Source organism: Centrocercus urophasianus, unplaced genomic scaffold, assembly GCF_019232065.1.
Source record: "Centrocercus urophasianus isolate 14NV4802_14NV808 unplaced genomic scaffold, USGS_Curo_1.0 seq_14, whole genome shotgun sequence".
Taxonomy (NCBI): Eukaryota; Metazoa; Chordata; class Aves; order Galliformes; family Phasianidae; genus Centrocercus; species Centrocercus urophasianus.
This window is the reverse complement of record NW_024884586.1, coordinates 19101199-19123904: the sequence shown is the minus strand read 5'-3', so window position 1 is coordinate 19123904 and position 22706 is coordinate 19101199. Positions and strand designations below refer to the sequence as shown.

The following is a 22706-nucleotide window of genomic DNA, read 5'->3' as shown; positions in this document are numbered from 1 at the left end:
AGAGAGAGAGAGAGAGAGAGAGAGAGAGAGAGAGAGAGAGAGAGAGAACAGGTGTCAATTTTCAAATGCTTTCCTATGAATATCCAAACTGCTAAATCAAGGAAATCACCAGCAATGCCTTCAGACAAGTACTGACTTTTTGAAGCTGCAAACCAATGGCTGCTAATTGAAAATCTCTGGGCAATACCACAAAGAATGAAATTGGTGTATTAGCTAAAAATACAATGTTGTTGCTCCATAAGGAACTAAGTACTTGCTCTGCATCATGATTAAATTAAATGCAAAGTAGTTCTGAGGTTATTCGTTACCATTGGATAAGACAAATGTTGAGTCCTTCAAAATTATTTTGCTCAATAATTGCTGTTCTCTTTCCCCTCCTAGGAAATCTTCTAAGCCATTCTTTTTCTTTTAAGTTTGCTCAGGCAACCAAGAACATAAGAGAGTTGATGCGCTTGTAATGGTCATTTGTACATAAAGGTGTAATTATTTATTTTCTCATTTGTACCATATCAAGGCTTTGTACAATGTTTTAAGTTTTGTTTTCAAATTATTTTGTATTTTATTTTTATAAACTGGTTATAAATAAAATACTCATTCAGCATGCAAAACTTCAATCCTTGATTGTGTTTGTATGGTGATTTTACTGCTTAAAATATACTGTATAAGGTTGATTTTTTTTTTTTCCAATTTTTTTGTTGTTGTACGTTAGATGGAGAAAAACTTTGTTTTCTCTTATGAGAAAGCAAAAAGCAAGTGTCAGTTGGTACTACTGCAAAAGAAGTTGATGCTCATACTGCAAGAGTGAGTCAATGAGAGTTCTACTGTTTAGTATATTGATGTATTGTGTAATAAGTAACAATAGGAACAACTCAACCCTCCTCCTTAAAGGCCTCCTTCTCTATTTGCTCATGTTCTTTATCCATTCTCTCTGCATTCACCCAAACGACAAATGACTGCCATGGCAAATCAGAACAATTTAGTGATGATATGGTGGATCCCAGCCTTGTTTGTGTAGCAAGCCAGCTACACTTACTAATTTGTAAATGGGCTAAATTATAATTTCTTATTTAGCCACAGGCCACTGTCATAAATTTATTTTGTCCAGCTGTCTGGACATTCATGCCAAGCTTTTACAGCCTCTTGTAAAGTCTCATTCTCTGTGCAATACAATTTAGCTGCAGATAGCAAAAACATTACTGAAGTTGTTATTGAATCTGGGTATTTTGATGCAGTGTTAACCAGTTGTTCTAGTTCCATCCAAGATCCTTTCATTTCTCTTTCTAGAAAAACTAGATAAAAGTACAATGTCATCACAATATTTGTGGTCTATGTGCACACTTACCTTAGTCCTTGTGTGCTGTGGAAAATACTGCTTGCTCTTTGCACAGCAGAATAAGGTTGCTAGGGAAGTCTAGAAGAATTGGAGAAAACTTCCGGATCTCTTTCTTGACTTTGCCACTGTTATGCAGTGTATGTGAAGCAAATTAAAGGCCAGCTCTGCCCTTAAGAGCAGCTAGAAATGTACTGTTGTGCTTCTGGAGGGTGTTTGTTCTTAGTGTTCCCAATAAAGCCACTATTTGATTACAGAAAAGACACAGAAAGAAACAGAAAGTCAGCTTTATTAATTGGAATTTGAAAATAAAAGTGTACATGCTCTGTACTAGAGGTGAGATATCTCAGTATCTTAAGTTACTTAGAATATTACATAAATAGTGATCATAACCAAAATGAGAGAGTGGTCTCAACTCAGCTCCGACATACCTAGGCTGTACAATTGAGAGACTGAGGAAGATCCAAGGCTGGAACAGGAACACCACTGGAAATCAGTGCTGAGATCTGCTCATCTGATTTCTGAAGCACTTTTTTCTTTTTTTAACCATCTTCACAACCACAGCAGACACAGTCCACTAGCTCTTGAAATCTTGCTGCACTTCTTTGCACCTGGACCGTAGCTTTCTCTCTTGGAAACATAAACGTGAGACAGCTGTGTAGCACACACAAGCTAGCTTTCCCTAAGAAGGCTGGAGTAAATGAAATTAAAGAATCAATAATTGAAGAAAGAATTGAAATACAGAAAAAACTGGCTACTGCACTCTGGACAAGCTCAAATAGCTGCCCAAAAAGACCAGGTAAACTTCTGATTCACTAACATTTTTCTAACCCAGCCTGGGATATCACAGATTGAGAGGCTGCTTTTTGTATGCGAACAAAACACAAATGAAGGCTTGGCAGATCCCATCTGTACTGAGGAGGAGAAATATAAATGCTTCTAAGAGGTTAACTCTATCCTGCTTTTGGTATCAGCATTTTATGAGTAAGGTAGTGGCAGTTGTCACCCACACCATCTCCTTTTATAAGGGAATCCAGGAGCCAAAAACCTCCTCCAGGGCATAGACCTTGTGTTAATTCCCTGTGGTGGCTGCAATTGAACTGCACCTGGCTGAGCTTCAGGATTTGTCATCCTCTTCTACCGTTTCCTTCTTAAATAGTTCTTTTGGGCTTCTTAAATAATTTTGTTTCCATTCTTTGCTCAGCAATGCCTCAGAAGAAACCTGTTAAAATCCAGCTGTCCTGAGCTTCATCAGACTCCTGCACAGGCCTAAGATGAAATCCCTTGCTTTGAGGTAATTATTCTAATAGTGTGTAACTGGTGATGCACTCCTTGCATTATTTGCAGCTACTGTTAGCTCCCATATTTATCACTTTTCAATGAAAATGGCCTACTTCTCCCCCCTAAAGATGGAAGAAATTAGTCCTGTATTTTTGTGTAGTATAGTGCACTGTCCAAGTTGACATAAAAATATATACATACCTTGCCTGATGTTTACTTGTTCTTATGCTGCTAAAAGGGGTAGTTGGGCTGCCACTTTGTGTGCAACAAAAACATATGTGCAGAATCACTGGAAAACCAGTGACCATTACCATAGGCCAATTTATCTTTAGAATTTTATACTAGTGATAAATGCTTATGAGGAGGACTTGAATGATTTTTTAGGTGATAGGATAACAGTGCAGGTGAGAGGGTTGCTGTATTTCCTTCAGTGAGTACGCTGAAAACATAAATGGAGTGCTTTTTACAAGGCAGTAATATACAAGCTCTAAACACCAGTTTTCCACATATCTTAACGATAGCATCAATAGTAATATTTTCCTCCTGTTCAGAGTTCTTCTTCCTCGGATGTACAAGCATGGCAGATTTTACTAATCTCTCTGATAGGTAAAGATAAAAGCTTCTTTTCATGAGCTATGCATTTTTCTATCCAGAATCAGACTCTGCCTCCTGTAATTTATTTAACAGCAAGTCTAAATGTAAAACAATGCAGAAAGGTTTTTTTGTTCTTTGTATTTCAAGTGATACCAATTCCAGAAAGCTTGCAAAATCTGCTTACAAGCCATAATAAGAAATGTCATTCCATGTCAAAGCCAAGCATCACTCATCAGTTACTGTTTTTGTTTTATGTCTCTATCTTAATAATATCACAAGAAATAGCCTGCTCTGCTAGTGAAATAAAACACAATGCCTCTGAGAAGATGCATTTGGCAAGCTGGGAATGAGCAGCAGCCAAATGGAGCAATGCTGTACAAATTTGGAGAAGCACATTCATCATCAACAGCTCAATCCTAAAACCATTCCTCAGGGAAGCAGGTGTATCCGACCCTTCCTGCCATATCTTCCTTGCACAGCTGAGACTTAGAAAAACAAAACCTCAAACCAACAGCAAACAAGCGAACAGTTATAAGTATTACAAAAAGCAACTACTTAAAAACACCAGCTCATTTTGCCATTTGTTTAATAAAAAAAAAAAAAACAAAAACAACTAAGCAACTCATGTAAGACAGCTCCTGGTAGTCAGTAACCATAACGTTACTTTTTCACCCAAATCTCATGCCTTTTATTTTCCAAAAGGTCACATTAAACAAAGGGTAATACAGACAAGAGTTATAGCCAAAATAAATCTGTTTGTTTTTGAGAGAGTAAGAGGATAAAGAGAACAGCAGAAAAACATTAGCCAACTGAAACTGAGTTAACAAACAGAACTGGTATTTAGTGTTTAATGCCACCTCCTATAGAGAAACATTTCCCACTGGGAAAAAATGCGGGGGGCAAGTCCACTTTGCTCCTTCAAGTCACAGGCTGGAGCAGAACAAACAACAGCACCTAACACCACAGTCACTGTACATATATTCAAGTTTTACATGTCTGCAAAGCAGAAGTAGTAGCAGCCGTTTGGATGTTCTTTCTTAATGGTTCTCAGGGGGGGCCTGGGAAACTCTGAAGGACCTGGTTCCTGGGATGTAGAGCTGGAACTGCAGCTGCTGCTCCTGCTGCTGCTTCCAGCCATCTGCACCCGGCCTCTGTCCTCAGCAGGGGAAACCTGGGGAGAACCCGGGCTCAGGTACCCGGCTGTGGTCTGAGTAGAGGTGGTGGTGTATGTAGTTGGGCCGGTGTTGTTTTTCACGTAGACGTTTTTGATAGCAACAAGCGTATGCGCCATGATGCTGAGGCTGTTACTCAGATCCTGCATGCCTTGCTGCAGCAGCTGAAGATTGTGGTTGACACTGTCAAAGCCAGACTGAATCACCTGCATCTGGGTCTGCTGAATCTGCACTAGGTCCGCTTCAGTTATTCCGATTTGGTCTGCCTGGGATCTGCCTTTTGATTTGGCTTTTACCTTCCCTGAGGAAGCACCACCAGATGTCCCCAGATAAGGCAGCTGCTCCTGGCTAGGTGGGACTACTGCCATGTCCTCAGAGCTTTCCTCCGGCTCTACCACTTTCACCACTATCTCTTCTTTTAGGTTTATCTTCTCAAGACCGGGTTGATGAGATGGGCCAGGATCATCGTTAAATCCTAGAGATGAGGGGAGAGGAAAAGCAGAGCAAAGTCAGTGAGGAACTTCACAGTCAAGTCAGGTGCGCTTTTACCCTTCAGCACACCCACCACCCTTGAACCAAGACCCTACCACAGCAACTTGCACTGTGCTGACGCTTTTAGAACACACATCACCTCTATACGAGGGGAAAAAAACCCTAAAGATCCATTTACTCAATAGCCGTGAATTGTAATTCCCTTACTGTCCCCACCGCGGGGGCTAAGATGCAGGTTCCAAAAGACAAATCTTGTTCTGCGCTGTGTGTGTGCACGGTGACGCCGATCGCGGGGAATCCCTGCGTACCGCAGCTGCTGTTTCAGCGCGTTAACGCCCCCTCTCTCTGGGACACAAAACCATACGTAGTCACAGCACTTCGGGCAGCCTAGGATTGCACGCTGGCATTCTATTTCTGCAATTTCAAGAACGGGATCTACAAACGTGGACAGAAGGGGCTTAGCGCCGCCGGGACGGGAGGTCCGCTCCCACGTGCCGTTGCGCTGTAGTGTCACGGGCCGCCGGCTACACGCAGCACTGCGCGTCAAGGCGCGAAGGCGGCGCCCCGCACTCACCCATCTCCCCCACGGCAGCGCCGGGCAGCTCCAACGTGTCGATGCCGCCCACGATGGGCACGGCCTCGGCGTGCAGCAGGGAGCCGTAGGCGCGGGGGTGCAGGTGGTGGTGGTGGTGGTGGTGGTGGTGGTGGGGGCGGGGGGCGGGCGCGGCGCCGGGCGGCAGCTCCTCGGGGGCCAGCAAGAGGCCGAGGGCTGCAGCGGGGCCCGGCGGCCCGCCGCCCTGAGACAGGCGGCACAGCTTGCTGCGGTCGCGGCGTTTCAGGTCCCGCCAGCGCTTCTTCAGGTCCTCCACGTCGCGCGGACAGGCGGCCACCGGGTTCACCTTGTGCCGGATCAGCTCCCACACCTTTCGCTTCTGGCCCGGGGAGGCGCGGCCCGGCCCCGCCGCGAACAGCAGCCGCTCGTGCTTCAGCACCTGCTCGATCAGCACCTCCGTCTCCGCCTCGTTGAAATTGGCCTTGCGCCGCTTGGGCGAGTCCTCGGCCATTCTCCGCCGCCGGGGGCCGGGGGGGCCCGCGGGGGCGCCGCTGCCCCTTCCCCCGGCCCGGCCCGCGGGCGCCGCCGCCGCTAGGCCGGGCCCCGCGCCCCGTCGGGGAAGGGAACACCGCGCATGAGAGGAAAGGACGCGCGCGGCCGGCGCAGGCGCCCCATGCCCCGCGTGTTGACATGGGGAGGGGGCCCGGCCCCGGGCCCGGCCCGCGCCCGCTCCGCCCCCGCCCGCCTCCCCCCCGCCGGGATTCCCCGCCGCCAGCCCGCCCCGCCCGGCCCCGCCGCGGGTTGTGCGCCTGCTCGGCGGCGGCTGCTGCGGCGCCCGGGAATGGCGGCGGTTTTGGAGCTGCTGCTGAGCGAGGAGGTGGCGGTCGGCGCCGTGGTGCGGTGGCTGCGGCGCGCGCCGGGACAGCGCCCGGCTGAGGTAACGCGCGGCGGCACCGCCCCGCACTTTGCGGCCCGGGGGGTATCGCGTCCCGCCGCGGGCCGAGCGGGAAACTTTGCGCACGGGGGAGGCCCGCTTGAGGCCCGGGGGCGGCCGCCGGGGGGCCGAGCTCCGCCGAGCGCGCGGCGGGAAGGCGGGACGGGGGCCGCGGGACCGCTACCGCTCGCCGGGCCCCGGGGCGAGGCGGAGGTGGAATGGCGGCGAACGTGGCCCGGAGCGCGGTGCCCCGTCGCCGCGTGCCGGCTGGGGAGGCGCGGTGACGCGGGGGGCTGCGCTTCCCGCCGCTTCGCCGGTGGGAGCGGCGCTGGTGCCGCGACCCGCTACGCGTCGGGAGCTGCTCGTGGCCCCGTGCGCACGCTGTGGTGTCTCGCGACCTGTTGCTGGTCTGAGCGTGGGGATCCGCTGCATCCGAGCACGCGGAGCTTTGTAACGCGCTGTGGGCCGAGCGTTGGTGTTGCCGTGGTTGTAGAAGCCTTTGTAACCACACGTTGACCAGGAGCGCTTACACTGAAGTTACATCGTGAAGAACAAGGTCTGTACGTGAAGCATTTTCAGCCGGAGCTCCCTAGAATGCCTTTAATTAAGATCAGAGCTTACTGCTGTCACCCTAAACTTCTGTGGGAAGGAGGGAGCAGCGTTCTAGGTGTCCAGCCCTCCTTAACCTGTGGGCTGCAGATGTGGGCCTGCGGGTGCTGTGCAATTCGAGGTGCTGACTGCTCAGAACTGGAGGCTGTGGGCTGGTTAGCGGGGGGTTCGCCTTGCCAGGGGCTGTGGGTGGTGTGTGGGGTGAGAAGGCCAGTGGGAGGCTGGGAGCTGGCGGCATGCCCTCATCCTACAGCAGAGCTATGATCCTCTGTTAACTCACACAGTGAGAGAGGAATAAAGGCATGCTGTGCTCAGAAAGGTTTGAGGAGCTGACTGGCCATGTGTGCAGACCACAAGCTGTCTCAACTCTAAACATAGATGGGCAACCGAGGAATGGTAGAATACATCTTGCCCTGGCTTTCGTGGGGCAATTCTGCGCTGCTGGCACCTGGTGGGTTTTGTGTGCTGGCCTTGGTCTGCCCAGGGCATCAGCATGCTGAGTCCGCCCTGTACCAAGGCTGTGCCAGCCTCAGGCTTCATCAGCTGCTGTGCTGTCATGCTTTCGAGGCAGAGTTTCAGCACCGATGTCAAGGATGGCAGGAGTGAGATCATGGCCCTGCTCTCACTGCCTTCTTTTGTAAAAAGTACTTCCAGAACAGTGCTTGCTCTTCTTTCTTAAAGTGGAGATGGGAATCGAAATGAAACAAAACGTGCATGCAATTATTTTCATGTTACTAAGGAGGAAGTTGCTGCCTGTGAGCTTCTACTGTTGTTGAGATGGCACAGAGTACCATAGAGAGGAAACAGGAATGTGCGTGTTGTTAGAAACAAAAGGCACTTTTCCTAGCGTACCAGGCTTTGAGCCATGCATGGGATATGAAGTCTTTTTGTCTAGTGTTACCATGGGAAGATCACCACCTGTTTAGTTTTATAATATGTTGATTCTATGAGTGTTTTTTTTTTAATTAGTTTTTTTGTGTGTGTGTGTTTTTTTTAAAGGTTTGTTACTTAAAATGTCATGCATGTTGAAGTTGTGCAGTATCTGTTAGCTCTCTGGGGGTTCCCAAGCAAGAGGAAATACGTAATTGAAATCATCTGATATTTGGCACCACAGGACTCCAAGTACTTAAACACTTGTTCTCACAGCACCCCTCTGTGGATGTAGGTGGCATAAGTAGGGAACAGAGTTGTAGGCTTTTGTTTTTCATGTTAGAATTAGCTGCTTGAATATCCATGCCCTACTTTGAAACATTGGATGCAGAGGTGCCAGTTGCTCCAGGCTCTTGCTGGCCACAGCTCCAGTAAGTGTCACTGCTGTTTCCAGGGACAGCTCTGCTAGTTCCCAACTGGAGGCCAAAGTGAGTGACTCCATTGGGAATCCTCTGCCAAAATGACTGTGTGGAGGCTGACTTTCAGGCTTGTGCTAAGGCCATTTGAACTGTATTGGCCTACTTTGGCATATCATGTTGTTTTTTATTGTGTATTGCAGTACTAAATGTGTCTAGACAAGTGAAAAGAAAGAATGAGAAAGCAACTTTATATTAATGCTTTGTCCTCTTTTGTAGGAGAATCACATCCATGACAAGCTGGTATCGTTCAGTTTGCTTCAGAAGGACTTTGTGCCTTTTCTGCTGAATTTTTTAAGGGAGCAGACCAGCCAGATACTGACTAATGGACCCTCCACTCCTGCTAAAACTCCCAATTCCAAGGCCCACAGGAGCCAAAGGACAGGACCAGAAAGGAGAGCAGGCCATGCGACTAGCAGCCGAGTGCAGCTCTTTTCCCAAAGGACTTCGGTGACCTCCTGCACCACAGACACCAGCTTTTCCCCCGCTGCTGCATCCAGTGGTTCCTCTTCCTGTTCTGGGTCGAACCTGTCAAGCCCTTGCAGCGACTTCCCCAGCGTGGTATCCAGTAGCAGCCCGAGCTTTGGGTACAGCCCTGTGCTCACCCACAGCGAGAAGCGTTCGGCTCAGAAGGCCAACCTGGGGAGCTTCCTTGCTGCCGCACCAGAGGCCTTGCCAGCAAGACGGGGCAGGAGGAAGGGCAGCAGCTCTATCAGTGCCTCTGGACGGCAGGTTGCTCGGGACCTGGGGCGTTCCTTGGCCGAAGAGGAGGATGGAAAGAATGAAAGTGCATCGTGGAGTGGAGGGAGAAGGAAGCGGAGCGAAGTGCCTCTTGTTGCTGCTAGAACCCCTCCCAGCCAGCTGAATCTTAACAACCTAGAGGAGTTCCCACCCATGGGTACCGCCTCTGGCTGGACAAAGTAAGAGTGTGTCCGCCTCGCTGTCTCATTTGGATTGTCCTGCAGGTTGCTGTTCAGTTCTGTTGTGCACCTCTGAATGCTGTCACAAACAATACCCTGCTGCTGACTTCTTGTTCTCCTTGGCCAGAACAACCTTGTAACTGCTGCTGAAGAGGGGAATATTGCTGTCACAGGCAGTCAGCTTCTGGCTCTGTGTGCTCACCTCGGTGCCCCTTCAGCCTCTCACTTGTGTTGTGCCTGCAGCTTGCTGGTGCACAGGCCAGCTGCCGTAAAGCTGAACGCATCTTTGTCCTTCTGTGTTCTAACAAGAAGAGCTTAGATAATGCTGACGTGTTTCTTGTTTAACACAATAGCAATTGCTGATCAAGTGCAGCCCTGGAAGGCTCTTCAGCTTTACTGATGCAAAGAAAAAAGCTTTTGGGTTGGTGTTTTCTGAATTCTGGTAATGAACATCAGTGTGCAGCTTCATTTATGTCATGTGGTTATGGACAAATAGATGGCTAATTCTCATATTCACTTTGGTCTTCAGCAGGCCCTTCTCTCCCTGCTGAGACTTGCTTTGGGGCAGCTGTTTGTCTTGTGATTGCCTCACTACTCTCTTTGATTTTTTCACTCTTCAAAACTTTTATTAGCAAGTATAATGCTTTCGTGTCAGGCTGTTTACTCTGTAAGCCAGACACTGGCCTCTGAAGGGATCACTTTCTAATTGGACAATTAAATTTCCAGCACAAAATTGATAATCTCTGTGTTTGCTGGGGAGTGCCTCTTACAGAGCCTCTTCCTGAAGGTCCAGTCTAGGTAGCATAAGCGGGAAGGATGGGTTCCCCTGAACTTTAAGGATAACACATTACTGGGATATAGTGGTAGCTTGTTTATTTTTGGTTGTTAGAAACTGCTGGTGAATCGGTTTCATGCGAAAATAATTCACCTGATGTCCTTCTAAACCAGAGTTGTTTGGAGTAGCTGCGTGGCAGTCTTTGTCACTGTTGTGTGCACTGTTAATAATTACATGTGTTGGCAGCAAGGGGCAGCAGGCTGTTTTTTGCCGTCCGTAGCTCCTTGAGTACTGACAGTATCTACAGATAAAGTTTAGAAGTTCACAGTGCTGGCTTGATATCTGTTTTATTTTAGCATTAGGTTCTTTTGGAAGAGTTTAATGTGTATCAGTCTTGAGATTTAATTTCTTCTGTAGTTTTGGTGATGTCAATGAAATCCCTTCTCACTCCTTCAGCAAAAGCAAGCCATCAAGGAGAATCAACCCAACTCCTGTGAGTGCTGAACGCCCTCTTTCAAAGCCAAAGATGTGCTTCACTTCAACGCCTGTCAGCCAGTCTCCAGCTGCTCGATTTTCAGCGGGGTCAAGCTCTGAGGCCTTTACCACTGTACAAGAGGGAAGCCCAACTTCTGTGATAAGCAGCAGCCTTCAAGAGGAAAGGGAGATGCTGAAGAAAGAACGGTACAGTTTGAACAGGGTGTTGAAGGGCTTGTATTGATTCTTAGTTCTCTTGACTGAAGATGGTATTGATAGGAGAGTGGAAATGACCAGAAAAGTATCTAAAACAGATGCTGATAACCTTAAACTTTAATTTGTCTAAAACCAAGCGTGACTGCTGTCAGACCAGTATGTTAATGGACTTAGCTCATGCTTGTCATTTTAAAGATGTACTCACTCTGGAATGGCAACTTTCATTTTATCTTCAGGAATCTTTACTGCTTTCTTACCGTTGCCTTTTCATGGGTTTGCATTTGTGGTTGTCTCCTGTCCAGCTTTTCATAGATTGTAGATGTGAAATGTGTTGGTTTGAGTGCATGTAATCAGGTGTATCTGAAGACGTCATCTGTCACAGAAGGTATTGACGAGTTTGAAAAAAAAATGAGTTAACAGTGCAAATGTGGGGAAAATGTTAATGGAATTTAGGCAAACTAACACAGGCTTGTGGTCGGAGAAACGGGATACGGGTAGCAGGAAATTCAATTTTAAGAAGTTTTAAAGTTGCTACCACAAATATCTGACTAAAATTGTGTGTGCTGGGAGATGAGGTGAATTCCAGCTTCTAATTTTGTCTGCTGCTCTGATACTAAGTGACTTTTCTCCATCTGTAAAATGATATCACTGTTAGTCTCTGATGGTTGGTGCTCTGGGAAAAAAGCAAAGCATGGTAATATATAATTGCTGACACAACTGCTAGTGTTCTTTGTAGCTTTTGTTTTTGGGGAAGCTCCTTGGGACACGAGTGGAATTCTTTCCTTGGCAGACTTGCAGTTCACTTCAGTGGGACCAGAACAGGCTGGAACAGACTCACTAGGTTCTCACAAATTCCCTTTTGTACAGGGCCTGTACCAGAACTGGTCAGGATTCAGACCTACCTTTGTGCTCTTCAGTGGAGCACGTATTCCAGTCTGAATTCCACCTGCAGTGTTCCAGTAATCTGTATAAACTAAAGTAGGTGAAATAGCAGTATGTGGGCTGGATTGGACCCATGAGGTGATCTCATCTAACCCATCGTGCTTTCAACAGAATGGTTAGTGCTTGGGGCTAGGAGCTGCTGCTGTGTTCTCGGTAGTGGTGGGAAGTGAGCAGTAAAGCTAAGACAGTCTCCAGCCAACTGGGTTTCTTTTTTGAGCAATGGCTCAAGGGGAGAAATTCATGCTGAGGTAGATGACAACACTGAGGTAGAAATGAAGCAGTGTGTAACTGTGTTTTTGGAGGCTTACTGTGGTAGGTTTCAGAAGTGCTTAGCATGAAGTAGTCTTCTTTGGTTCTAATTCAACAAGTGCTTATGTTCATTGCAAGATGGATGTTAGTAAATAACCTTTCTGCTTCCATTTTGAGACTGATTTGTTTTTCATTGCTGCAGTTTGAGGTTAGGCCAGCAAAAAAGTTCTTGGCTGTGATGAAAAATGTTTGTGTCTTCCCCATAGCCTTTCAAGTTACTTTTAAAGATTTTACTCTTGAGACAATTTGGGCATAAGTGGATGTAATGTTCACGGTGTGGATGTTTCGTTGGGATGTTAAATGGTCATTTTATATTGCTGTTAATGGCTTTTCTCTTGCTTCTCATGTGTCTTATGTATGCTCCTGCATTTTGGGTGACCTCAGGCTTTTTTTAAGCAATACCTTTGTATTTAACTGAGTAATTGTTATTGATTCAGAATCCAGCAATTTAAGTAAGCAGTTTGTCTCTTCTGTTGCTCAACTTGTCGATACAGGATTTCATCAGTTGTTGCATTGCCTTTGCACGTACTCATATTGATTCTTCTCAGGGCATTATTTACTTGTAAATATAGCCGGGAGTCGGAGATGAACCTTATTTTCACAGACTTTGCAGTGTCTAGCTGTCAGAAATTACATGGAGAATATTATTTTTTTGAGGACAGGTTCAATATTTTTAACAAATACCAATTTAGATGAAAAGAGACAACGTAAGCAGCCAAAGTGACAGGCTGCATCATTAGAGTAGGAATTTGAATGTGTTTCTTTAGCACTGCCATGCTAAAAGCTGGATTAGACAGTATAAATGATGTGGTTAGTTACTGCAGGACTTCCTTCATGCTGTGCTGGAAGGGAAAGGTCTCTCTTCTGGTCACATGGTTGCTGTGTGTCATTTAAGCCACACAGTATGTTGCTGCTCTTGAATTTCAGATGCAAGTTGCTGCACCAGACATCTTCTCCTGCAGGGATATCTCCTGATCCTGGGACTCCTACTAAGCCCACTTACACTCGCAGTGCTAGCCTTCCTGCTGAAAGCCATCTGGTGACCTGCGCAGATCCTGCAAAGGTTTCCTGCAAGAAACAGTTGGAGTGTCTGGCACAGCTCTACTCATCGTGTATAGCAGGTGAAGACTGAGATGCGAGACTGACCCTTCTGTGAGCCTTGAGCTCATATGTGCACTGTGAGGGGAAGGCAGATAGCAAGTAGAAATTCTGGCGTGGTTGCTGTGTATAAATAACTCCTAAAAGAATAAGCTATGCCAACTCAGTTATTAAAATAAATAGATTTTACATGAAAATTTTGGGAGGTAAAATGATGTGGTACTCTGACCTGTAGGAGGCTGCAGTTGCGTGTCCTATCTGATAAGATAAATTTGAGCAACCAGACCGTTCCCTCACACATCTTTCCTTGTTGATATATGCTGTGGCTGTGTGTGGGGAGGAAGTTCCTTACAGACTTTGCCTTAGAGCAGTTGTCTGTCTTTTTACCTTCATTCATTAAAACAGGTTAAAACACAATATTCATCTCTAGTATCACATGTCTTCTCTTCCAGAAAACCTGGTACCAAATATTTTCCTGGAGGTTTTTTTTGTTCTGCAACTGCTAACATCTAAAGGAACTTCTGCTTCAGAGGAAGAAGAGAGTGACCTTGAAGTCAGTGAAGGAAGTAAAGGTAAGCAGTAGAATTGAGTGGAAAGAATGTCCTTCCTGCGAATGATGATAAAGTGATGTAGGTAAGTTGCCTGTAGCCTGAACAGTTAGTATCCAACGCCATAAAAAACACAGTGGGACTCATCTGCGATACTGACAAAGTCATGCGTGTATGGGAGGTATTACTTCAACATGGGTCACAAATGTGGGCATGTAGGCGCTGTTAATATAGATGAATTTTGGCAAATCCATACTTACTCTTGATACAGTCAGTAGTTTGATAGGTATGAAAAGCAGAGAGTGGCTTTAAGATGAAAACTTCAGAAAACTTTATTTATTTAACCTTTGTTTTCCTTCTCAGTGTTTCTTAGGGCTGATATTAGGAACACAACGTGATTGTCATCATCAGCTGATCAGCGCTTGCAGTTGGTCTGCTTGTTGTTTGGCTCTGCTTATTGTTAACCAAAAAGCTGAGAAGGAATATTTTCTTTCCCATACAGCATCAAACAGTTTAGTTGCCATTAGTATCAGAAAGATGGGGATTTATCAGGTGCCAGGGAATAGGAACTTCTGGAAATTCAGTACCAATCTGGAAGATCATTTGATTTTTTGGATATGGCAGTTCCTTCTTTCCTCCAGAGCATATTATTGATTGCTTAGCTTATAAATTGTGATAGGTATTGTTGTCACATGTTTCTTTTATTTCCCATTAGATGCATCAGGGAGGCAGCACTTCCGAAGTGTGCACAACTGCGTGTACTTCGCTGTTCAGGTCTTGGATTATCAATATGAGTGAGTTGAGATGGTTTGTTTGGGTTTTTTTATTTCCTCTGCTTGTGTTTGAGATAAAGCAAGTGTGCTTGGATCTTAGAGCTTTACTAATTCCAGGTTTGGAGATTAACTTTCCCTCAAAACACCCTTAAATTTGGCTTAAATTTGGATGGCTGTGAATTTTCCTTGCGCTGGCCTCTGTGTGCAAGAGATGGGAAGTCATGAGATGAGTGCAATAAGAAAAAATGTCCCTGCAGATGTCAGTGAGATTTGATCCAGAGTGACTGGGACTTAGAACTCGTTACTTGGTGGCTTCTTAAGGATGATGTAAACATTTCTTTGGGTCTGATCATGTTGTCGTTTGTGTCTGTATGTCTGTGGGTTTTATGGATGTTGTCTTGGCAGAATTATTTCCCATTTAGAAAAGGGGACACTGAAGTTCTTGGCAGAAAATGAACGGATTGCAGCTTTTTCTCCCACCCTGCATGAGAGGCTCAAACAGGCGTATGAAAGCAGCACTGCCAAGGTAAATATTGGCGGACCTCAACTGAATGCTCTCTTACACCTCTGCGGTGATGAAGTTTTATTTATATTGGCCTTAATGCTAACTCTCGTTCCTTCTACAGTGGGTCTCTTTGTCATGTCTTCTTTGGGAAGTGTCTGAAAGTTGGTTTTTGTATGTTTTTTTTTTTCCTCATTGAGTGAGTGAATTACATAATCTCATCACTGTTAGTTGTGAATCGCTGCTGGCTGTCCTGATGTTGTGGACCTTAGCTTGTGGTTAAACAGAGCCAAGTTTTGCTTTTGAGATTTGTATCTAATCAACATTAGTCCCAGAAAAATAGCCAGCTAGTTGCAATATCATAATGTAGTTGGGAAGAAGTGAATTTCTTTCATAGTTACAGGCTTCTTTGAAGCCAACAAAGCTTGCAGTCTGGAAAAAATGAGTTTCCTGATCGGATCATCTGAGTCAGGGAATTGAATCTTGATGCTAGGAATCTATTTTCTATTTAGTTTCATGCATCCCATTGCATTTGCTAAAGAAGGTACAGTGACTAAAGCACATCAAGAACTGATCAGTTTAGCTAAAGTTATAGATAAGGTTTTCTGTTATTTGAAGGCATATATTTTTAAAGTAGGAGACAGAATACAGAAATTGTACAGAGGCTTCTGTCCTCCTGCGCTCTCAGAAGCCTTGTGTTGAAGACACGCTTTGGCTGTTTGCAGATCATTCTTTCCACACTGTATGAATACTAATTGCAGTCTGTTGACTGCAGTAAGAAAAAGAAGTTGCTTTGCTATAGAGATAAGAAGCTTGCATTCATAGTGAGTGATTCTGCCTGTGGAGTAATGTAGATTTTGCAGCCGTTGGGGTTTACCAGCAGTTGGCAACTGGGAAATGACTAGAGTCTGAACAACTCAATTAGTGATTCTTGTTTTCATCGTCACCTCTCTCCACTGCTTATTCTGGGTGTCAGATTGTTGGATAAATTACACTTGCGCTTGCCTAATTGTTGCTTTTATGTTTTCAACAGGTGTCTCTGCTGCTGCCATGCTCTGTGCAATGTGTTTCTTTCCAGCCAGAAACTGACAATCGTTCTAACTTTCCCAGTGACAGAGCATTTCACATATTTAAGAAACAAAGGTAAGATTCTTTTACTGTTACTGTATGGCTCACAAGATATTATCTGCCCATAGTTGTGAACAAAAGAAGTCAAGAATATCCCGTTTATGCTACATACTGTAGATTTTCACTCTAATTAAGAAAAGTCTTTGTCCATCTTGACTGTAGGAGCTAAATGTTTCATGTCTTTAGTGAAGAATAGCCTAATTCTTCAGGAGTTTTTGAGGCTTCTGGTAAATGCCAGTACATTGTGCTACCGTATATGTAGATTGCTTCTGAATATATATCTGGTATGCTTTGTATTCTTCCTCCCACCTCCCTCCATGCTTGCAGCAACAGAGTGAGGGGAGAATGGCAAGTTGTCTTGGTCCTTTTTTTCTCCTCATAGGTATTATTTTGTGTGGCTTATTTTTTCCCTCTTCTCAGTCTTCAGTATGTCTGATGAATGAGTGCTTTGATCGTTCTGTCTGAGCTTGGGCAGAAGTATCAGAACATGTAGATGCTTGAATTACTTAAATCTAAGGTAGAGTCTCACTGAGAAGTCTAGAAGCAATTAAATGCTTAGTTGTTGCTACTCCAAATGTAGAAGAGTAGAAATTCCTTAAATATATTGGTTCACAGGGATATCTTTTATGAACTGCTGCGTGAGTGGGAGGATAACCATGAAAAACCTGGTTGGGACTTTGAAAGAGTTCTGGGCAGCAAGATCAGGTAGGAGTCTTCTGTAACCCCATCTAGAACTGAAATTTAGCTTTCATGTAGCTAAATTCCTGGTGCAACATACCAGACTCAGCATCCTAATTTCTATGTTCTTCCTAATGGTCTGACTGTAAAGGGCTGTGCTTCTTGGCAGGTAGCATCTGTGCAAAGTTGCTTCTATATTCTATGTAAAATTTTCAACTATCCTCTTAAAGAAACAAGGTATAAGTGGTGGTGGCCTAAGATGATGAGTCTTGGTGTAATTCTTACCCTGTTCCCAGTCACGGAGTTACTCTCACAACCAGTACGTTGTGTTTGGGTGCATTTTTCTGCATAGTTCATATTTCCAGTGCCCCACTTGTTTAAGCATGTATGTGCTATATGTACAGAAACTTTTATCTCTTATAAGTATTTCAGCAGGTTCTGGTGTCTTGGCACTGAAAACAAGACTAGTATGTCTCTTCATGTGGAAAGCAAATGGCTTTATTTATTTACTGTGTAATCAGTATCAAAATACAATGTATATATAAAGAAACCATTGTGTTTTTGAAAGCAATTGCCTTGTGGGTTTCTGTGTTAATCTTAACCACCAGCCTACTGAAGTTACATGGACCAAAGCAAGGCTGAGGTTTAAATGAGGAATGTTCATCCCCTTTGGGCATCAGAACTACTGCTGTTTTCTTACTTGCATCTGTGTGAGCTCTCAGCTCTCTGCACAGGAGGAAATGGAAGATGAATGTATACTTCTACTTCCTAAATAAAGATACTATTGCAGGAAAAGAAGAGAGTCTTTTTGTCTCTAAAGCTGTGTTTGTTCTGTAGACACTAAGGAGGAATCCAGGGAGAATTTTTGTTTCCGTGATCAGCAAATGGGGCTTGCAACCTGGTTGCAAAGAGGCTCCTTTTTTTCCATGGCCTTTGAAAACTGAAGATCACTTTCTTAAAAGCTGTTAGTTTGTGATTTTGGTGTAATTTGAAGTTAAAATACTATTTTTGTACCACAAAGATCTAGTCAGCATTTTGTGAGGTTTTCCTTCACAGGGCCATGATGGCTCACCTGTCTGCAACCTGCAACCACAGCCATTTTGCCAGGCTCTTTCAGAAGCAGCTCACCCAGGTACGTTCCTCAGTTCTTCTTTTTTTTTTTTTTTTCTCATGAAGATATGTGTCAAATGTGATTTGGTCCTTCCTCAGCCTGAGAAATAAGCTGTTGTGCAAATTTGAGACTTTCCTTTTGAAACTTTTTCTTTTTTGGGGCAGCCCACTCTTCAGGAAGAGAATTTCCTGCATTTTCCGGAAATACAGATCAGTGATGAGTTACTGATCCTTATCCAGTTGTAAGGCACAGTGAGCATGTCATGAGTTGTAAGAACTTATTCTTCGTGGTTATTTACCCTTGACGCTCTAGTTTTAGAACAATTGATTTTTAGAAATGATAACAATACGTTTTGATGTGTATGAAATGAAGAGGTTCCCAGTTCCATTCCTTAGCAACATTATTATGCTAACTTTAGAGAGTCTCATGTTCTTCTGTGTAACAGCCAAACAGGCTCTATTTGCTGTTGTATTTGCAGGAATTTTTGACCAGTAGCTGAAGGAATGAAAAAAGAAAGGATGCTCCTGATTGGAGTATAAATTCTTGCTGTATTCCCTCTATAAGTGGCGGGCTTATTGATAGGTAATAATATCCTTTTGGGTGACCAGAATAGGCACAAAAAAACCCCACTCACATTACATGAAAGATGTGAGCTATTGAATTCCTCGCGTCCAATCTGGATTTGCGTCAGTGTTCTGTCAGGTAAAGACTGTGCAAGTGATGGAGGTTTCTCCACATGCAGATGTTGGCTGCTAGATGTGTCTGAATTAGTTGTGTGTTTTCCATCTCTCAGAATCTCTAGGCTATTTATGGCCAAGGTGGGTAGTGTGTCTTACATGAGGTAAAGAGATTTTTCTGTGTGTGCTGGCTGAAAAGACCATGCTTGAATTCCTTCTAAGACAAAATCTCATGAAGAAGGAAGAGTGCATAGGGGAAGAGACAAAATGAAACGATGTTTGATTATGAGTTTTCTACTTTCTTTTTTTTTTCTCCTCTCACTTAAAGATGTGTAAAGATCCTATTGGTGGTGGTGTGAGCTGGGGAGACACTCCAGACCAGGATGTCCTTAATATGCTGGGTCCTGATAATCTGAGCCGTCTGAAGAGGTTGCAGGAAAGATTTGTTGTTCCTCAGAGCATCAGGGGACCTTGCCCACCCCCTTCATTCCCAGGGTGCCAGCAGTTCTTCAGGGACTTCATCCTCAGCGCAGGAAGGTCAGCTGGTTACTATTTCCACAGCGAAACATGGGGTGTGTGGGGAAAACTGTGTTGCTGTTGCAGCAGGGGTGTTCAGAGGCCTTGGGGCACAGTGTAACCTAGGTAGAGCATATCAGCAATATTCTAAGGCTGTGTATCACCTCACTTAATGTCCTTGGCCAGTGAGCACATTAACAGACAGGTTTTTTTGGGGGCATGGAGTGCATTTCTGCACTACATTAGGCTGGATGGTGTAATCACTGAACCAGAACATCTTGTCACAAGCTACCTGCATTTCCCAGTGCCGAGAAGTGCAGGCATGTACAGCAAGGGCACCAGCCTGTCCAAACATTTCTTGTAGTAGTGTAAGGAGCAAAGGAGGTAGAGGATGGAAGCCAGTTTCTTGGTTTTCTTGAATGAGTTTTTCCCAGTCCAGAGCACAGATGAGTTGCCATATCTGACAGATTTGAATGTAAGTTCATTTTCTTCTTCCTGCTTAGGCAGGTCCATATTATCATCCTTTTGCTGGTGCTTACTAAACAGTGTCTGCTTCAAAGAGCTTAAGAGTGGAAAAGGGAGTCAGCCAGCACTAGTTTTATCACTTGCTTTGTTTGTCATTTAATGCTTGATATAATTGAGAGATCAGTTTTAAATTTTGTGGTGTGTTAGTTGAGGTTGTACTGCTATTTGCAGCCCAATCTGACTCATCATCATCTTTTGCTGAAGTTACCAGTTCAATCAGCACCTGGTCGATAGCCTGTGCCTGAAGATACTTGAGCTAGATGGCCTTACTCTGGTGGAGCATGAGCACAGTGACGGGGAAACAGATATGGATGAACAGGTAAGGCTGTATTTTGCACATACATCTGGCTGGAGTTTCCCTGAACTGAACCTGTACTGAAAGAAATGTTTTGGTTGCAAGTTGTTTTAAGTTTCTACGAGTGAATTTATGGGACAAGGGTTTCTTTCTTCTGTTTTGTCATAACTCTGTAATTTGTACAGTGTCCAATTCCTGCCTATTTACTCGTGTTTTAGAATGTCTTATAGAACTGTCTTAAGAGATGAGATGTGCTAGTTTGAAAAGTGATCTCCTGTGGAGGAGCCTTCTTTTGTATTGTTAGCACCTTGTGTTAGATCTGTTTCATCATTGAAACAACTGAGTTTAGTTGTTGCATTCAGTTCCCATAGCTCCCTTATTATTGCTATTCCATGCAGAAAAACGCAGTGAATTTATGGTCAAGGCTATTCAGGTGTCCCTTTACTCACCTATACCTATCACAAGTACCATAGCTTTTAGACTGTTAGCAAAGTAGCAGCCAAAGATAGATGAAAACTTGCAGAGGAGTTGTGGTGCAAAGGAGGCAGCAAAGGGTCAGTTCTCATTGTCTCCAAAGTTGTTAACATGAATATATGACTGAGCAGCTTCTTGTTCTAGAAAGCTCTCAGTGTCTTCTCATGGTAAGTGACGCAGTAGAGGCAGAACCGATTTAAAATGTGTGACAAATATGCATTCTGGAAACATTTATGGAAAGCATTGGTGAAGCTATGTGGCCCTTTTTACATGAAGGGAATAGAGGTTTAGTGGGGGTAGTTGCTTCGCCAGCTCAGGGTGACGTTCCCCAGTTTGCTTTTATTCATTGCAGGATGAAAAGAAGCGTTTCACTGTGGTACTGTTAAGCTTGAGACTCCTTGCCAAGTTCCTGGGCTTTCTTGTATTCTTGCCATATCGCACTGTGGAGCAACCAACTAGAGACCTGCAAGACACTGCAGTAGCATTGAGGAACCAAGTAAGAAACAAGAGCTTCAATCTAATGTGGCCTATTGCTTGATAGGCAGGCTTCCTAATCTAGTAATGATATTACGAATAGTTACGCCTGTTCAAAGCAAGGGAGTGATTCCTGGGAAGGTGTTACGCTATTCTGTGCCCCATCACACATTCTGAAGCTGGAAGCAGAAGAAAAATTATGTAACAGAAAAAGGGAGCAATGCATTGATGCTGAGGTATGAGGTGCTGTTACTTTTGCTAATCAGGGGCTGCTAGACTCATGAGTCTACCTTTATAGAGTCTGCCTTTATAGTGTAGAATCCAGCTACCAGGAATGATTTGTTAGTTTTTCACTCACTTCCTAGCAGTGTGATGTAAAGAACGCAAGAAGGTTTAACACCTGTTAAACCTTGACTCCACCTGTACCCTGTCGTGCTTTTAGTGTTACAGCCTTGTTTTTGAAAGTCCCAGCGGGACCTGTGGTTCCTGTCCCTCATAGCATAGTTTTTGCTTCTCCTGGCAGATAAATGTTGTCATTAGCCAAAAAAGTCTCCTTTTATTTGTACAGAAGAAATCTTAGAAAGAATAGTAATGATATAGAAAAATATTTTTCATTAATTATTAAAAGATAACTTCAAGCTGTTGCTTTAACTTTTTTTGTTCATTAAGACTTTGCCTGTGCTGGACGTATTGAAGCTTCTGAGACGATCCATTCGGAATCAGCGTTCTGTCCTCACTATTCCTTGGATTGTGGAGTTTCTTTCTCTTGTGGATCATATTGCTCCTTTCCTTGATTACTATAGGAAGGTATTTTGTCTTTTGCTGCAGGTATACAGGTAAGAGCCTGGGAAAATATATCAGTTCAAAAAGCTCTTTTGTGCATGGTTTTGTTTGAGAATACATGCTGGTGCTAGTTTGAATTTCTTGTAAAGGTATTTTTTTGTGTGCAAATCATGAGCATTCGTATCTTAGATAGCACTACAGAGGGAGGGTGTTTTAAACAAAGAGAGAGAGATGCAATAAGTTCATGTTCATTGAGTAAACAAGATTCTTTTCTTCTCACTCACCCATTCCACATCTGCAGCTGCAAGTTTTAAACCTTGAATTTAAACCTCAGACCTGCAGGGTGAGCAGAGCCTAATTAATGCTTGAGTTTTCTTTGTGATATACATGAGGAAAATTTCAAGCACGTTCTAGAGAGTTGCTTAACACTATTCAGCACGTTATTCAAACGTGTATGCGCAAAAGAGTAGAATTTGCCCTCCATTTTGTAGGCAAACAAGTAGGGAATGTGTACATGATTACAAATAATATGATTAGAAACTGAGTAGTTTGGAATGTTTTTCCTGAAAGTGAATTGCAGTAATGAAATCTAACACTGCCTTTTGTTGCTTTTTATGCATGGCAGGCTAATGGTCCTTTCTGAAGACAAAGAGATGAGTTTCCTGAACAAACTGCTGATCCTTGCAGTTCTGGGTTGGCTTTTTCAGGTAGTCTATTGTGTGCACACAGATTTTCCCCAAAGAAAAGGCAGACCACAGGACCCAATAAATACTCAATACTGAAATGAATTAAAACATTTGAAATTACTAGGTTCTTCTTGTGCTACTTTGGGGTTCAAACAATCCTCTGTGTTCTAATAGAGAGCTGTTGTCCTGTAGTCAAACTGTGTGAAGTAACTTTTTTTCCCAGTATGAATTCTAATTGCTGCTGAAGCACACTTGGTCCTTAAATCCACATCCTTGTAAGAATATTGGCAAATTCATGTTAGAACTTGGGGCACAAAGGTGGGGTGCTAACTGGTGTCCTCAAATGAATGGGGATTTTTTTGTTGGATCAACAGATGGCGTGTGATAAACTTTTAAAATTCTTTTGTGTCTTCAGGTGGAAGTAAGGTGATTTGTTAGCAGGAATTTGCAGAAAAGGTTGAAGATACCATAGGGGAGGTTAAGGAAGGTGG

The 22706-nt window shown here is 44.2% G+C and overlaps 2 protein-coding genes across 16 annotated transcripts in view; one reads left to right on the top strand and one right to left on the bottom strand.

Annotated features, from left to right (window-relative positions):
• Positions 1–3324: 3324 nt before the first annotated feature.
• Positions 3325–5935, bottom strand: LOC122157510. The gene is made up of 2 exons (XM_042813202.1): positions 5444–5935; positions 3325–4852 (listed from the first exon to the last, which is right to left on the bottom strand). The coding sequence occupies exons 1-2, from the start codon at positions 5931–5933 to the stop codon at positions 4194–4196; spliced, it is 1149 nt and encodes a 382-aa protein (XP_042669136.1). The 5' UTR covers positions 5934–5935; the 3' UTR covers positions 3325–4193.
• Positions 5936–6248: 313 nt separating this feature from the next.
• The window catches only part of CDAN1 (codanin 1), a 57878-nt gene continuing 41420 nt past the window's right edge, over positions 6249–22706 (top strand). For all 15 annotated transcript variants that reach the window (XM_042814407.1, XM_042814403.1, XM_042814402.1 and 12 more), the window contains exons 1-15: positions 6249–6359; positions 8531–9231; positions 10463–10687; positions 12875–13068; positions 13498–13617; positions 14309–14387; positions 14772–14892; positions 15902–16011; positions 16612–16701; positions 17731–17806; positions 18791–18999; positions 19708–19822; positions 20625–20768; positions 21416–21582; positions 22155–22236. In XM_042814407.1, the coding sequence (XP_042670341.1) occupies positions 6264–6359; positions 8531–9231; positions 10463–10687; positions 12875–13068; positions 13498–13617; positions 14309–14387; positions 14772–14892; positions 15902–16011; positions 16612–16701; positions 17731–17806; positions 18791–18999; positions 19708–19822; positions 20625–20768; positions 21416–21582; positions 22155–22236 (2529 nt within the window). In that variant the 5' untranslated portion in view covers positions 6249–6263. The remainder of the gene's footprint in view (positions 6360–8530; positions 9232–10462; positions 10688–12874; positions 13069–13497; positions 13618–14308; positions 14388–14771; positions 14893–15901; positions 16012–16611; positions 16702–17730; positions 17807–18790; positions 19000–19707; positions 19823–20624; positions 20769–21415; positions 21583–22154; positions 22237–22706) is intronic.

What these genes read in the sequence shown, in the direction of transcription:
- LOC122157510 (XM_042813202.1), bottom strand. Translation starts at nt 5,933, where the DNA reads ATGGCCGAGGACTCGCCCAAGCGGCGCAAGGCCAATTTCAACGAGGCG. An exon ending in CGCTGCCGTGGGGGAGATGG is followed by an intron (nt 4,853 to 5,443) that starts GTGAGTGCGGGG and finishes CCTCATCTCTAG; the next exon opens with GATTTAACGATGATCCTGGC.